The sequence below is a fragment of the Dermacentor silvarum genome, chromosome 11 (assembly GCF_013339745.2).
Source record: "Dermacentor silvarum isolate Dsil-2018 chromosome 11, BIME_Dsil_1.4, whole genome shotgun sequence".
Taxonomy (NCBI): Eukaryota; Metazoa; Arthropoda; class Arachnida; order Ixodida; family Ixodidae; genus Dermacentor; species Dermacentor silvarum.
In genome coordinates, this window is record NC_051164.1 from 94,798,151 (window position 1) to 94,815,441 (window position 17,291).

Consider the following 17,291-nt stretch of genomic DNA (forward strand, 5'->3'; position numbering starts at 1 on the left):
AGTCACGCACAAAACCTCGCGTATGCCCGATAGCGACAGCTTCAACTCGGCGAGTAGAAGCTGTTCCAAGTAAAGTTTCGCTCTTCAACATAACTGGTCGGTTAAGGGGATTTAGAGTTATGCTTCACCTGCTCAGAACAAAATTTGCAGTGAAACACCTTAGTTCTTGTACTTTCCACGACATAGGACTATGTGTTTACACGAGAGACGTTCTCGGCTTATTACGACTTCATGCGATTACGTGTACATACAAGCCCCAACTAGTCGCTCCCTCCCGAGCCCTGTTAAAATGCGCATTACTGGACGCGAAGTCTTCGTTATACATCAGAAGTGTACCAAAGAATATGGCCGTACACTCACTCACACTCGTACAACTATTCATATCAAAGCTAAACATCTATTGTTAAAAACTGAGTAGCCTAATTTGTAAAAATACTCGTTCTTCTACGACAGACAATCCTTCTCTCCAGAGATTTCTGAACGACACACAAAAATCACGTTTCCACTTATTGGTACTGCAGGGTATGCCACCATTGCAGTATCCAAGTTTTTTTTTTCTTTTTTTTCATGTGTACTACGCCACATCTCAGTTCAAATGTGCAATATGTCATCAGTAGTTTATAGGGTTAGCACAAGCCCACGGCGATTCAGGCATTCACAAGGCGGCGTGTGGTGTCAGAGCCGGTAGCACCATCTCCTTCACACTCTGCACACTAGCTGCTGTAAACCATGGCTTCAGAGATCACAAAGGCACACTTTTGTGCAGGTGTGATCTCGGAGGCCACATGCAAACGGTTTATGTACTATAGCCAAACTACAGCATCCTAAGCTCGGGGGCGTTCGGCAGAGCATGGCTTTTAAAGGCACATGTAGCAGTGGTTCATAGCAGCCGGTTTGTTATGTGGAAGTATTATGTAGCAACCTTACTCGTAATTTCTTATATACAAAACAAATTTGAGAGGCTTCGTTGTCTGCCAGGACAAGGCAATCGTGGCTTCTGATCCGACATCAGCCTCATTGCCAGCTGCTCCAACAGCACCATATGATGCCAAGAAAACAAGCACAACATTTTGCATTGTTTCATTGATTTCTCAACAGCATGTATTTATGTATATATTTATAATATGTACATCAACAAACGGACACACCTTCAGTCAGAAACACAATTTTGCAGGCAACATGGAAACTCGACACCAAAAAAACTGGCAAGAATAAAGCAAACACAGAGAGAGAGCGAGAAGTGGGTAAAGGCTTATTACAGCAAGCCTCCATTTTCGAGAGCAGCTTGTGGAATGAAATCCTACTGGCCGTCGAGCTTCCAACAAGTACAGACACAAAATACATATGCACTGCATAGAGAAAGTAAGGGTAAATGTACTACGCTTGACTTTTGTTTGTGTCCTCCGAGTACCCACCTCCGTGATAAGTTTTCAAAACTAGTATGACACGAGTGTTTACGAAGTTTTACTACTCAACAGGAGCAGTTATACGGTATTCAAGTTAAATTTTCTTCCTACCTGCCTTCTTTCTTTCTTCTGTTTTTTACTGAACTTTAAAAAGCATACTCTACCATGGCCTTGGTAGTTATTGACTTCCAATCAGCAGGCCTTTGTATCGTATATAAGCTGTCATCAGCCCTTGAACGCTAATAAAGCATCTACTCTAAAATTGGCCCGTACTGTATATATTTCCTTAGCTTGTTAATCTAACAGGCACTGAAGTCAAAATCTAATGACATGCCAGTAATTTAGTAATGCAGTAAGTTTGATATGCAAAGTGGTGTTCAGCACACACATTCTGCTCGTTCAAACAACACCAAGCACTCTGCTTCCAACAGACTAATGTAAAAGGGAAACAACTATTTACATTCCTCAGTTTACTCCCACTTGCAAACAGTTTCTCTAGCAGTCTGCTGAAAAAGCAGTCATGTATATCTGAATGCTGGGCTAATTACTAAAAAAAATTTGCAATTATGATTAACATGCCAAAATCTGAAGATTAAAGTGTCAGTCTCCTCTTCAGTCAGCATCTTAATCTCATGGCATTTTGCTCTTAACTGTGAGTGTACCAAGTGCCACAAAAAAGTACCATGGAGTACTACATTATCACAGAATTCGACACAAGACAATCATGACAATCAGAGTCAAATTCGGAGAATATTCAAGAGGACACAAAGCCAGGACAAAGAAAGCCCTCAGCATCATTTGTAGGCACAGCATTGACGCAAGCAGGCGCACTTGTGGGAAGCTTGACGACGTAAACAGACAAGCTCTCCTCAGCTCTATCACAGACAAAAAAAACAAGAAGTTCTGTCACCATCTCTGCCACCATATATTACACTCTCAGTGCACACCTCACACACGACGTTTACTTATTACTTATGAACTCGTGGAATAAATTTTTTTTTTCCCTTACAGGCTTGGGGCACTAATCAGCTTGCAACCGGAGAGACAAGAGGTACAGTACTATACATCACCGAGGAGAACGCTTCGAGAAGGCATCCCTCTAGAGACCGATGAGCGAAATGTATAGAAGGCCACTGCACGTCCTTTGGACGAATGACCACGGAAAACATCCGATAGCTCCCTCTACCAAGAACTTGGTTGTTGCGCTCATCATACCATTAAAACTATCTAAAGGCAATGACTAATCCCCTATTTGCACTAATTTCTATCTGTTCATTGAAGGGCTCAATGTTAGAAGTTGTCTACACCAATCATGCTTGCAACTAACATGAATGTATAAACTTAGCATAATGAAGTACAGTGCATTTGTACAGCACAATGCACGAAGTTGCCAGGCCACTTTGTGTGTGACTGAACCAGTTGCTAGACCATGTGGTGGGGCTCACATACGTCCCCAGTCTTCTCATGCTTTTCAGAGATGCCTTTGTAAGCATCCTCTGTATTTTTGTTAGCAATGCAGTGTCACCAGTTAAAGACGACACTTCAGCAGTAAATCAAGTGCTCACAGCAGAGTAATTTTGATGCTGAAGCGGGCTGGCCAATGTTCAATGTGATTGCAATAAGATCTATTCATATTTTTTCCTCCAATAAATTTGAAGACATCACAAAAGTTATATTGCATTGAACACTAATGAGCTGCTTTCTCTGACCGTGGTTGAGCCAGGAGAACTGATAACACTACTGTGCTGACCTCTCTACAACACTACGAATTCTGGAAGATGTCTCAGCAACTTTCGGCACACATCTTGACAACTGCTCCTAACAACTGTCCTGAACTAACTAACAAATCACAACAAATGCTGTATGGACTGACATCCATGCACAACCCAATCACAGTGCACCCTTATAATGACTGTTGCAGCAACTGAAAGTCCTCTTCAACACATGTTGCCTACGACAGCATCGATTTCAAGTGGCTACACCCCGTAGATGCATCAGTTCCCAGAGAGATGCCTCCACGCTGCCTCTAAAAGGGATGAGGAACACAGCATATTCTAAAGCCTGTCTTGTAGCCTAAATGTGCCTGTTTGGTGCGACATTCTTCGCTAAGCAGCGCTCCGTGATGACTTGCTCGCTGAGAACAGCAAATACTTGTGCCGACACCGACGAAACAGCATTGGTGAGGCACCCCGTCCCCTTGCGCAACATCAAGGTGTTCTTGCATCTTCGTGACTTCAACCTCAGTGACATGCACATACACTGTGCAACACTGCTACCCACCTGTGACAACTGGATAACTATGCAACACTTAAGAGCAGTGGTAGTAGCACACGGTGCGGTAAAAGAAATCGAGAGATAGGTGGAAGAAACAATAAAATCACAACTAAAATGACAAACATGTCATGGTAAATGCGCTGCTCACAAATCCAACTGCAGAACCAAACCTTACATAGCCTCCTGCTGCAGTTTTAAACATTCAGTTCACAAGTATTATGTCAGCTGCATTACCCCTAACCTGCCAATATCTCACACACGGCGTAATCGCCAGTCACAATGACAAAGCCAGATCTGCGTTTCAAGTTGACAACATAAGTGTGATCCTCCGTGCACAAAATATGTCAAAGCATACAATTGTGTTCATCGAACATGCATCCCGCCCATAAGAAAGGATATAGAGTAACCTGGCTAAGCAAAACATGGCACATGATCTGGACAGCATTCCCTATGCAATGAACGAAGCCCTCCAACTTGAGGGGCGAGGTTGTGAATTTCCCCCCGCCATTGAACTCTCTCCAATGAAGACAGAAGCACAGGAATGACTTTGTACAAACCAGCTGAAGTACTTTGATTAATAAGTGTAACCATAAAAAAACTTCACGAAACAGAAAACATGTAACGGTTAGTTCTAAAGCGAAGACTTAAAAATCTACTGTGCAGCTTTCACAGAGTGTGTGTGTCGTTAGGCTTGCAGCTATTGTGCTAGTTACATGTACTGCGCCTGTCTGCTACAGAGGTACTGGTTAGTGAACAGCAAGGAGATGGTTAACGAGCCAACCAAATAAACAAGCTAACATAAAAGAAAAGGCACCATACAGAGCACCTATCGATAAGAACAACGCAGAAAGTTGGGAACCAAGAACACAGCCCACTGGAGGGAATACAACTGCGACACATTTTTTTCTTCACTTGTTTGCAAGTGCCACATTTGACAAAGCCTTTACAAAAATTTGCCAAATGAAGCCGACACAGAATGTTCAAGTCTTATTTTTTTGATCCCTATAAAACCAAAACTCGGTGTGACAATGATATGCAAATATAAAGTGCTGGAATGATGACACAGCAAGATGCCTTCGTGTTGTATGTAATGCCGAACTCAACCGCCTACCACGTAGGCAGTCGAGTAAAAACCTAGCTACAGAAACAAATGTGCACCCCCAAGGATGTCAAAATAATAATAATAACCAAGACTACAGAGCTTACAGCAGGAGCCTGCAAGACTGGCTCAAAATTGGAACAACAAAAGGAAAGCCGCAAGACAGAAACGCGGTCACAAAAAATCACTTTATGTACAAAAGGTAGAAAAAAAAAAGAAAAAAAAAGGGGGCATGTTTAAAGTATCAACAGTTGAGCACACGTCTAGCCATGAACAGACGCCAGCTATAGAGTGCGTTGAAAAAGAAAAAAAGAAGTTTTGTCACCTCTTATGCACACAAGTACTGGTTAAGGCTTTCTTAAATCAGAGATTCACACAAAGGTGCAAATTAGAAACTGTACAAAACTAATAAAAAATAAAGAGTAAATCAGATAGAACATTTATAACTGGATCGAATGCTTGCTGTCTCACTAAATCCCCAGTTCCAGACAGCTTCACGTTTTAGCATTTCCCATAGCAAGACTGGTTTCTGACAGTAGAGCATTTTCAGATTCCAGTAAGTTCAAGTGCTTCTCACTGGTTTTGAACTTTGATCACATTAAGAACTAAAGTGAATCCAAGTGTTTCAATACTGCTCAGGTATATCTCACTGCCACTCTTTGAATATGTGGGTAAAAGGCAGCAAAAGCAACTGATTCAACATTAAAGAAGCAGCAACAGCGTTTGCCCCACAAATGTACAGTAAAGGCAGTGCTGTGCCTAACAGACTTTGTTAAAAAAAAAGTTACACTCAAACCTGGCTCAAAACAAAGCCAAGTCAAGACAAGCCTAACGACTAGCACTTGACCGCGATGCATTGATTCTGACCAGCCATGGATCTCAGACCAGAACCAGGTCAATCTACCCCCTTGTATAGCACTTACAAAGTTTTCAGGAACAAACTCCACACACACATAAATGTCAACAATACGTAACAATTTGGTGTATGTCGACTTGTGACAAGAACCGCTTCTTCGGCGATGGGTAAAACAATGACAAGCACAGAAAAAAAAAAAGCGTAAAATAAAGGTCCATGATTGTGTTGGGAACATGTGCACGCGGCCGGCACACGGACACCTCTGCTCTTGCCGTTGCTGCGGCTGCTCTTTTGCTCGCTTTTTTGGCATTCACGCTGCATGGGCGCTGTGAACCCCACGTCATTTTCGTTCTCCGTCCCTGTGCGCTTCTTGCTGCTGCCACAACACCGAGGTTGTGCGAGGGGAGCAGAGGTGAGAGGTGAAGTCAAGCCCTTCCCTGACTAGGCAAGTCCCTGCTGCTTTTCAAACTCGCTCCAGGCATCGTTGAGCTCCATGAAGATGAGCTTGGCCAATTCTTCGTGCTCTGTGCCAACAAGCTGGTCAGAAAGGAAGGAAAGGGAGAGCAGTTGACCACCCAGTCCCAATCAAGCTATCAATTATTCAATCACAAAATCAACGACTCAATCATCACTCAATTACACAGACTCTAAGCCTCACATAAAAGTGGTCTCTTAGCAACTCCAAGCAGTCAACGTGGAACTGAAAATAACATCAAAATACCACCTACAATGAGAGAGCATACAATGGTCAATTACTCTTCCTTTCATTAAGCTGTGTTCTGAAATCAAGAAAGGTGATAATGTTTTTGGGAGGCTCAAATATTTGAGCCTCCCAAAAACTGCTGTTGGTTCTTTAAGTCAGCTTCACCGCAGCAGAAACGTGCTATGTGGCAAAGCATATTTGTCGTGCAGTGACGCATATCAAAAGTTAGAAAGGCGGATTGTCACGAGCCCCATGCAAGTGCCTATGGCTACCGAATGCTATCAGCTCAAGACCCCCCACTGTGCTGCCTCTCCATGCATCTGTACAACACCAGCCATCGGGTAGAAACCTCTGTCTGCTACTAATCTGGCTAAGTGCCTAAGAAACAAAGTTTCCAAACAACAAATTTGAGCAAATAGCAAGCTAGGATTTTTTTTTTTTAGACCCACTTTCTAGAGTAGAGTAACACCAGATTGCTTCAATGTCAAACTGGATTAAAAATCTGGCATTAGAAGAAGCAAGAAAAATTTCTGCACCAAGGAACCAAGATATGTACTCAACAACGAAAGCTCCTAAAGAGGCTCCTTCCACGTCAGCACTGTCGAAAAACTGATCAAACAGCAGCAATTTTCACAGCCACTAGCCCAGGTTGAAAGATATGCACATGATGAAATTTGGAAAGAAGAAAAAGCTCCATGTGAGCGCTAGTGTAAGTATAGTGCCCACTGCTGACTCTGCTTGCAAAGAGAAACCTGCCGATACCAGATACTAGTGTGTCCAGTGAGAAGTTCTTCTCGATGTCTGAAGGATATGTGACATGCAGGAAGGTGTCGTTGCTCCCCAAACATATCGGAAGCTATCCTTCCTTTGTGAAAACATTAAATGCCTGCAGTTAGTGTCAAACAGAAGTGTTGTACTAGATAATTTTGTTGTCCAAAAGCATAATTTTCCTACAAGGTATTTGCTGGGCAATAAACTTCCTTTTCAATTTAACCTCTGGTTGGTGAAAAAATGCATTTTAGCAAAAACAACAGTATTTGTATTCGAAAAAATATTTTCTTCAATTCACACTTAGTTTTCATTCAAAGTCGCTTCAAAACTGAAAATTTGATATTTGCACGTCCCTAATCGCAACTCGCGCACCTTGTCGGGATGTACGGCGAGGCAGGCCTTGCGGTAGCAGCGCTTGACGTCGGCTGGCGACACGAGCTGGTGCATGCCCACCTCGGTCCAGCGGCAGCCCTCCCATATGACCGTGTGCAGCGAGCACAGCAGCGCCCGGATATTGCGCTCCTTCTTCGTTGTCCAGTCCATGATCTGCAACAGTGAAACAGAACGGACGACCGTGCTTCATTCACTAGAGCAGAATGCACTCCTCTACATGATGCATCGACATTGCAGGTTTGCACATTAGGTCGGTTAATCTATGACAGTAAAGGGCCAACGACTGCTGGCCACGTATCCCATACAGTAAAGCCGGGAACTGAATTGAACATTCTAACCCAAATTACTGGATTAAAAAAAATTCTGGGACTTCATGTGCCAAAACCATGATCTGATTAAGACGTACACGGTAGTGGGGCTTCTCCAGATAAATTCAGACCACTTCAGGTTTTTAATGTTCACCTAAATCTAGGTAAATGAGCGTTATGCATTGCTGCCCTCGTCGATATGCGGTCGCCGCATTTTAAGGGGGGCATATCTTAAACTGACTAATGAATTGACTAATAAAATTTTGTAGATTTACACATGTGAACTAAAAGAAATAAGACTAGGTGATTTATGCACCTTACCTATGCAAAAAAAAAATGATGCGATAACAATATGATTAACATATAAAAAATTAAAATAAAATGCCACGGAGACATGACAACGAGGGGGCCGAAAGGGAGAGAACCATGCATTTTTGTTTTTCTGAGAGAGACAAATGCACTTTTTAATGATCATTTATAAGTGATAACATTATTAATAATATTTTACCTTTAAACGCAGCACACAAGCAGCAGCAAAGTGAAGACAGCAGAACTCGACAAGCAACACATTGATTTTAGACCACAGTGACTTTTTCAGAGACTTTCCTGCTGCCGATTTCAGGAACTTGTCGGAATATACCTCTTTCTTTCACAATTCACAGGTGCACTTCTCGGCACTGCACATTTGCCCAATTAGTGGCTGCACCGGTGATGGTTCAAATGAAGACGGAGTGCTAGCTGCACATGCTGGGGCTTCTCTCTTGCACATGGCTTCGTCAAGAGAGCCATGTCTGCATTTTCGGTGTCATAATACAAGCGGACTGAACTTACGTGTACAGTCGACCACAAAAGTTTACAGACCACGGGATATCCGAAAACATTAAATTTCCGAACAGCCTGCAACAGTAGCCAGTAAAACCGTACATCTCAACGTTGTTTGCGCATACTAGTAGAGGTGGGAAATGCGAATACCAGGCTGCGTTGCAAGGCTGCTGAGATATTCAGCTTCATCTCAAGTTAAATGGATTGGCGCCTACCTTCGAGACAGGCGGCAGTTCGTACAAGTTTCGGATCACTCCTCAGAACTGTTGTATGTGACTTCTGGAGTGCCCCAGGGAAGTGTTTTGGGACCGTTGTTGTTTCTAGTTTATATTAATGACCTGGCAGACTTAATTAATAATGGCGTTTGCATTCGACTGTTCGCGGATGAGTGCGTTGTTTTTAAACAAATTAGTGCTCCAAACGATCATGTACTGCTACAAGAAAACCTACAGGCTATTGGGGACTAATTAAAAAATTAAATTATGGGGTTTTACGTGCCAAAACCAGTTCTGATTATGAGGCACGCCGTAGTGGGGGACTCCGGAAATTTGGACCACCTGGGGTTCTTTAACGTGCACCTAAATCTAAGTACACGGGTGTTTTCGCATTTCGCCCCCATCGAAATGCGGCCGCCGTGCTATTGGGGACTGGTGCATTCGATGGGACATGGAGTTAAACACAGAAAAAAGTGTACTTCTGCGTATTACAAGAAAGAAAATTCCTAGCACGTTCACTTGCTCTATAAACCAGTGTGATATACAGGAGGTTGACAAATGTAGATATCTGGGTGTGACTATCACTAACAAACTCACCTGGTCAACACATATATCGGCTACTTGTACCTCTGCGCTGCAGAAGTTATGGTTTCTCAAAAGGAAACTGAAAACCGCACCCTAGAGTTAAGCTTCTAGCATATAACACCTTCATCAGAACTAAATAAGAATATGCTTCAATTGTATGGGACCCCCACAACAAAAGTGATGTGAAAGAACTAGAACATGTCCAAAGAAAAGCAGTGCACTTCATATTTAATAAATATATAGGATGACTGACTCGCCTTCCTTACTAATGAAGCAACATAACATCCCATCGTTAGAATCGAGCAGAAAGATCAGTAGGCTGATTTTTCTTCAAAAGTGTCTTACCGGAAATACTAAAGTAATTATTCCTGATTGTGTACGTCCCCACTCAACTAGGAAAACTAGACACACCCACAGTAGGTCACTAGCCCCAATTTCCGCAAAAACAAAATCGTATAAATACAGCTTTTTTCCTAGAACTGTGTCCGAATGGAATGCCTTACCCTCCACTGTTGTTGATGCCAATGACTTTGAACGCCAACTGGAAAATTTGTATTGTGTGCCGTCATTGTAATCGATGTTTCTCTTGCGTTCCCTTTTTCTTATTGTTCTTATTTTTGCTTTCTCGCTGTGTTTTCGATGTTTTTTTTTTCCCCTATGATTCTGTAATCACTGTATAGCCCCTCCTGCATGAACCACACGGTGGTCTGCAGTATTGCTAAATAAATAAATAAATAAATAACACGGTGGTCTGCAGTATTGCTAAATAAATAAATAAATAAATAAATAAATAAATAAATAAAGTCTCGTGGTCCGTAAGCTTTTACGGTCAACTGTTCACACTGTTGCAAAAATTATTATGCCACCACTAGTTTGGCAAACTGCCTTGAAGAAAAGCTAGCTTTACATTTATGATAAGAGCCTGTAAACTTACTCAAAACAAGTATATCTCTGGTATACGGTGCACACAATAGGAAGGTGCAGCTGCCATCAAAATTTTGTTTTACAGACGTTTTTTGCAACCTTGCGCTGCCCCATGTTTTAATAGCTCTAAAGCGTTTTTGTAAAAAGATTTTATTTTTCTTAGAACTTGACCCAAATTCACAAACTATAGAAAAAATTGAAATTGAAATTTAGGAAAATTGAAAAAAAAAATTTGGAAGACGCTTAAGCTTCGCCTTTACGAGTGGACCATGATAGCATTCAGAGATCCCTGGCTCCGTATCAGGCTTCCCGGCAACTGCAGCTTTCTTATTAACTCCAACTTTGCCTCCGTGCGCGTCTGCTGAGGAGGCGAGCGCTATCCGGATGATGTTTTTGCAAGGAACAAACCACAGCGCGCCGCTGTATGAATTGTAGAAATGCTGGAAAAGGGGCTTGTGTTTGAGTTTCCGCGTAAGAGAACTAGTATGTTTTCTCGTATATTCAAATTACAATCCGACGCTATCACGTCAGTAGGTTGTGGTTATGTCATACTTTACGATTTTCCTGATGCATTTTACTTTGAAAAATTCGATTAGTTCACCAGCCTCCTCTGTGCACGCGGAGGGCCTGCGTGGTCGGGGTGGTTCGAGATGATTTTCTTTGCCGCGGACGCCGAGACCGACACCGATGCCGGATTATCTGCGACACGGGGCATTCAACGCTATTGCATTAAAAAAAAAATTAGAAGGTACACAGGTAGTGAAGAGACATTTTAGCTTGGCCAGAAGGTCTGGCATGTAAACAAGGCACTGCGGATCACAGACTGCAATAAACGGCCCTGTGTCCACCAATATGCAAATCTGGATGGAATCTAGCATGTATCAGATATCAAACACGGGTAGCCAATTTTAGTTGATGTGTAAGAGAAAGAAATGGAGCTGAGCAGGTAGTGCAATATGCAGAAACGATAAATGGTTGGTGATCTATTCGAGTTACACAATGGGTGCCAAGGGAAGGCAAACGCTGTTGAGGATGGCAGAGGATTAGGCAGTGAGATGAGATCACAAAATTCACAGGCATAGGGTGGAGGAGACTGACACAAGGCAGGGGGAAAGGCCATCATTCTACAGTGGACAAACACAAAAGCTGATGGTAATGGTGGTGGCGACAACGTTTCTGATTAAAATACAGTGTAGACCTGCTTACAATGTAGGTCGCCATAGTTGCGAATATCCGCACTACAGTAAAAGCTTGCTAATTCGAATTCCAAAGGGATGTACGAAAATTTGAATTATACAAAACTCGAACTAATGAAAGTCAGAGAAAAATTGCTCGATTAAGGTGCGTATATACAGTGTAGACCGCTTATAACGTAAGTCGCCGGAGTCGCGAATATCTGCACTATAAGCGGTACCGCACTATAACCAAAGCAACAATTTTCAAGGCCCGCACATATGCAAAACATGTGCACCGAGCCGCCACACGTATGCGACAGTCGAGGCATGCGGCTAGAACGTTTGCATTCAATTTACAGCCGAATCTCGTTAATTCGAAATAATTCACGCGGCGGCGCCTCCGACCGGCATTGCTCTGGCACCGCCACAGAGTAAAAGCTTAGGAGAGACCCCTCAATGTCGCGCGCGAAAAAAAAAAAAAGAATGAAAAAAAAAAATGCGGCGGAAATTTCACCCTCTCTCAAATGACAGGGTTGCCGATTCTGCGTTGCACCGAAACATATACGTGCCGACGTCTCAGTCACGCTACCGTAGCAAAGCGTAGAAAATGGCAGTGAACCCTTCTTTCTCCTTTCTCTACTTTCTAGTCACGTGTTGACCTTGCACGCTGCGGCTACGGCGCAGAGGGAAGCAGGGCCGCGATTTTGTAGCGATGCCTTATGACTTATTTTACACTAGTCTTATCATCCACCGCTCACAGCTGGCTGATCCCGTTGATAACGCGAGCGGACCGTCGCTCTGACCACTGACAAAGCGCGATAAGCGCGAAAAGGCATTATTACTTTAAAGGCATCGCTACAAAATGCCGGCCCAGCGGCGCTGTCCCAGGCCGGCCAACGAAACTGCCCAGGCCGCAAACGCCCGCTTCCCGATAACGGCAGAAAATGAAACTTCGGGGAGCTGGCACCGGGCCGGCTGGCGCACGGTGACAGTCGAAAGTGAGGGAGCTGCTAGGGAGGGCGAGGGGAGCCACCGAAGCGGCGGAGTTGCCGACGCGAAATCCGCTTCCCTGTCGCCCTCCTCCCTCACATTCCACGGTCTCCACGTGCGCCCTTCGCCGTGCCGTGCCGGCGCCGCCCGCTCCCCGAAGTTTCGTTTACTGCCGTTATCATGGAGCGAGCGTTTGCCGGCGTTGGCAGTTTTGTGGCGCTCGCTCGCTATACGCACCGTGATATTTCATGACTGGCACTCAAGATTCTAGTTTCAGCCTCACTGACTGCAACCGGTATTTCGTTTCCCGCAACTGCACTATAAGCGATACGTATACACATGGAGTGCTATGGGAAAATTAACGGGAGTCTGAAATGACCGCACTATATCCGGTCCTGCACTATAAACGGTTACGTTATAAATGGTCTATACTGTAGTTAGACGTAGCGTGAGAGCGTGTGTCTCACTGGCAAGAACAACGTCTACAGTTCCGACACACTGGCGCAGCCAGTGTAACTGGACGCGGCCAACGCGGTCCAACATGCCCGACGGCGAGATAGCTCTTGCTCCATTCGCGTGTTCTCCCCGCCGACTGCACCGACCCGCAATGCATTGCGCGAAGAAAAAAAGGTGCCCCCGCCGCTTCACCGACGGTCACAGACAGCCGTTCAAAGTGGCGCGCAGGTTAGGGATCCTTCTGCGCATGCACCGTACAGAGCAGCCAAAGGCGTGCGCGTCGAAGTCTAGAGGGGACGACATTTTGGCTGGTGCAGCGCAAGCGATGTAGCGTGCCTATAAACGCGCCTGTACGTAGATAACGTCGGGATTACAAATGCACATTTATTGTCCCGACGTTTTTGGAGCGCGGGCAAGCATCACTTATGGCCAGTCATGCTACACCGCTTGCGCTGCGCCAGCCGAAATACCGTCCCCTCTAGACTTCTAAGTGTACGCTGCCAGCTGCTCTCTTCGGAGCATGCGCAGAAGGATCACCAACCTGCGCGCCTCTTTGAACGGCTGTCTGTGACTGTCGGTGAAGCGGCATGGGCGCGTTTTAGAGCGCACGCTGCCGCAAAGCTGCCCGGCCAGCGCGGCGACACCAGCGTGGTCAACGTGCTCTTGCACACTAGCACTCTCCCCATCCACGATAGCGCGGAGTTCGAATTATTAGTGGCTATGCAGATTTCAGTGTGAATTAATGGGATCCATTACATATTGCTTTTAATACATTGTTGGACAGAACGTGGCGGCTACTTCGAATTATCCAAAATTTCGAATTAACGAGTTGTGAATTAACGAGCTTTTACTGTATAACTAAAAAAACAATTTTATTGTGATAGCAATTACATGGACACTCCAGGCGTATTTCTGCTGTCGCCGTCCCTGCCGCCTTGAGGTTCTGTATGAAGTCCAAGAGCGATATAATAGTCGCCGCGCACCGTCTGCTCTATGTGCGAGTGAAAGTGTGCAAGCGTGAGCTGGCGATTGGGGCGCGTTCTATTCCGGGTGGCCGCACGCGCCCGTCAAGGGCGCTGTATCTTGAAAGCCATCAGCGAGGGAGGCACAGTCCGCTGTGTGTGGTCTTTTTCTTTTTCTTGTAGCTTCAGGCAACTTGTCACAAGACTAGCTTTGAGTTTACATGGTTGACGTGAAAGTGTCATGACTAAGTCATGGCCGGTTGCATGCATTTGCGCTTAGCGGATGAAGGTGAAGGGGCAAGGAGTGTCGCACGAACTTACGGTGAGCCTGCAGATTTTCGAATCTTTGACAGGTGGCAAATAACGCCAAACCTAACAAGGAAACGGCGCAGATGGCACCTGCTCTTTAATGTCTGCGAAGGCTACGCACAGAGCGGTGATCCAGTCACGTGATGCGTGGTCCTTTTGTCTGTCGTGCAGACTGGCCTTACGAAAACCCCCCTGCCCTAAAGTTGGGATAGCCCTTCTGTATTTTAAAAACTGGAATGAACTTTCTGTGCAATAAACAAAAAGAATGCCAGAAAACACAGGTCCACTATTAAACTGAGAACCTCATCGGTATTCAGAACAACAGAGCGTCACTAATTCATTAGTTTCAGAGGGAAAGAAAAGCAACACTTGATTCTATTCAACATAAATTCTATTGATTGAAAGAAGTATCTTCCAGGCCTTCATATACTATAACTGAGCTGTAATCAGTGCTGGCATACTAATTAGCTGAGGTCTTCCCTTTAATAAGATTAGACCGTATTGTATACACTCAAACCTCGTTATAACGTAACGGGATATAACGAAATAATGGATATCGTTACGTTATAACGAAGTAACGGATATAACGAAGTAAATAAAATTCCCCTTGAAATCTCCATATAGAACCATGCATTTGAAACCTCGTAACGAAGTAAAATTGAACTGTCAATGGATATAACGAACTATATTAGTCTACCAAAAGAAATGCCTGACCACGGTGCGTGAAGTATTCTGTGGAGTTCGACACTCGTCCGGCGCGGCTGTTTTAAAACTCCCGCGTCAACCTCACGGTCAAGTGACTACAGTGACAAGCGGCGCAAGGTGGTTTCTCTCTCAAGAATCGGTTCGCCAGGCTCCCTGCGCAGTCGAGGCAGTCGGTCGAGGTTAGTTGAGGGTTATGTGTGTGTCTGCACAGTGCACGTGTTTTTCGACAATGACGGAGATCAGTTGAGTGCGGTTGCTGCGCACCGTGCTTTCTTGGCCTTTGTCTGCCTTGTATGCCGCGCCTTCTCCACAACGATGGACTTGATCGCTGCGCACCATGGTTTCTCAGCCTTTGTACGATCACGTCACCGAGACCACGACGAAGACGCCGTGGTCTCCCATGCACACACGTTCGACGTGCCAACGTCGTCGCAGGCACTCGATGCGGTTAACCTTCTACAGTTAAACCTGCTTATAACGAACCTCCATATAACGAATTCCTGGATATAACGAAGTTTTTCTATTCCCCACCGTTACTCCGTAGAAGCACATGTATTTGAGACCTCTACGTAACGAAGTGGCAGTGGGAGACCCCCTTGAAATAACGAATTTTTCCCGCCGGCAACCTAGAGATTTCGCCCCAAATTTTGTCATTTTTGCGCGAGCAGCAACCGGAAGCACCTTCTCCGCCGCGACGGAATGCGAAGCGGCGGCATCGTGCTTGGCGCGCTTGAATTCATGGTGACTGCGAGGCGAGACCGAGCGCACTTGTGTGTGCGTGCGAGCGTGGGATGACGACTCGGCACGCGCAATGCCCTCCGCAAAGGAGGTGCTGGACGCCATCGACCTTTTGCGCCGCTCGTGGTCTCGCTGGACAATGATGGAGCAGCATTGTATTCATTGATGTCTCACCAACGCTCAGTGCTGCCGTCCATCATGAACAAACAACAAAGCAAAATCACGCAGTTTTTTACCGCGAAATAAATGTTTTGGGTGAGCTCTGTCGTCTGTTACCCTTTTGTTTACTCACCATGTTTACTTGAATCTAACGCGCACTTTTTTTCCGATAAAACGGGTCCAAAAATTGCCTGCACGTTAGAATCGAGTACGACCCTAAATTTGCACTATCATATCGCCATCGGCATTTCAATATGGCCGCCTCCTACGCACTTCGAGCCTAGCTCCCGTAGCTTTGACCATGTGCTGTAGTACGTGTGCTTAGGCATTAGTCTACCATTTAGTTAAACAGCGAATATTTACAAGTTTATACGGCCGATAAAACTACTATCCTTACTTCATATAGCTGTCTGCTAATTTGCTATCGCAATCAATGCTTCGCCTCTTTTTTGTTCATCGCAACTTTAGTGTATTGGGAGTAAATCTTGAGCGATAGTTGTATGAAAGCATGAGGTGCATGGTACTGTAAAGGATTTTTTTTCCCTCTCTTTCGGTCACGGAAAACGGGTGCGCATTACAATCGAGTAAATACGGTGTTTCGTTTTTGAATTTTCGTGCCGAACCTGCATATAACAAAATCCTCTTTATAACGAAGTTTTTCGGGAATTTGTCAATTTTGTTATATCTAGGTTTAACTGTACGTTGTTTCTTCGGCGCCCATGGCGACGGCGAAAGCGGCATCAATGTGGTGGCCACTGCTGAAAAGGAAGTCTTTCGCTTGCGATGTCCGAAACAAAGGAGCATCATGGACAACGGACAATAAAATAGGCAGTGTACGCATTGAGCAAGGCAAATATTTGTCTTCTATTCAATTTCCGTCGCATGTGTGGTCGCGTAGCGGTATAGTGGGCCCGCGAGGCGGTTTCCTTCTTTGCATGCGTATAGTTGTGCACCCAACTGAGCATACATTGCCGAAACGAAATAATAACGAAATAATGATAGAACGAAATAATTAAGGCTCCCCTTCAACTTCGTTATAATGAGGTTTGAGTGTATCTTGATTTCTATGTACCTGCTGCATTCTTGTTATGCAATGCTAGGAGACTCCCGAGCATGTGCAGCACCATATCTTTTTGCCCAAAATTTGTAAGCATTATATATTGTGGAAATTATTTGGATATCTCATATTCGATTCAATATTCAATCCTTTTTTCCTTGATTCGATTCAAAATCTATTTGGTATTAGCATACCCCTAGCTTTTAAGAAAAAAAACCATTTAGAGATTACTTCTGCGGTTTTGTTTTTAGAGAGTTGGGAAAATGTTTTTTGAATTAAAGTTTTTCTGCATTACCCAAATACATAACACACCAACCTATAGGCTATTTTTTCTTTTGAAAGGCAATTCTGTTTAAGTTATTTCCATTTACCGAGATTCTATAT

General features: G+C 44.4%; 1 protein-coding gene across 2 annotated transcripts in view; it reads right to left on the bottom strand.

Annotated features, from left to right (window-relative positions):
- Positions 1 to 1,068: 1,068 nt before the first annotated feature.
- Positions 1,069 to 17,291, bottom strand: part of LOC119433068 (cyclin-G-associated kinase-like) — a 72,146-nt gene continuing 55,923 nt past the window's right edge. For both annotated transcript variants that reach the window (XM_037700215.2, XM_049659211.1), the window contains 2 exons: positions 7,482 to 7,655; positions 1,069 to 6,172 (listed from right to left, as the gene is read on the bottom strand). In XM_037700215.2, coding sequence (XP_037556143.1) covers positions 6,077 to 6,172; positions 7,482 to 7,655 — 270 coding nt within the window. In that variant the 3' untranslated portion in view covers positions 1,069 to 6,076. The remainder of the gene's footprint in view (positions 6,173 to 7,481; positions 7,656 to 17,291) is intronic.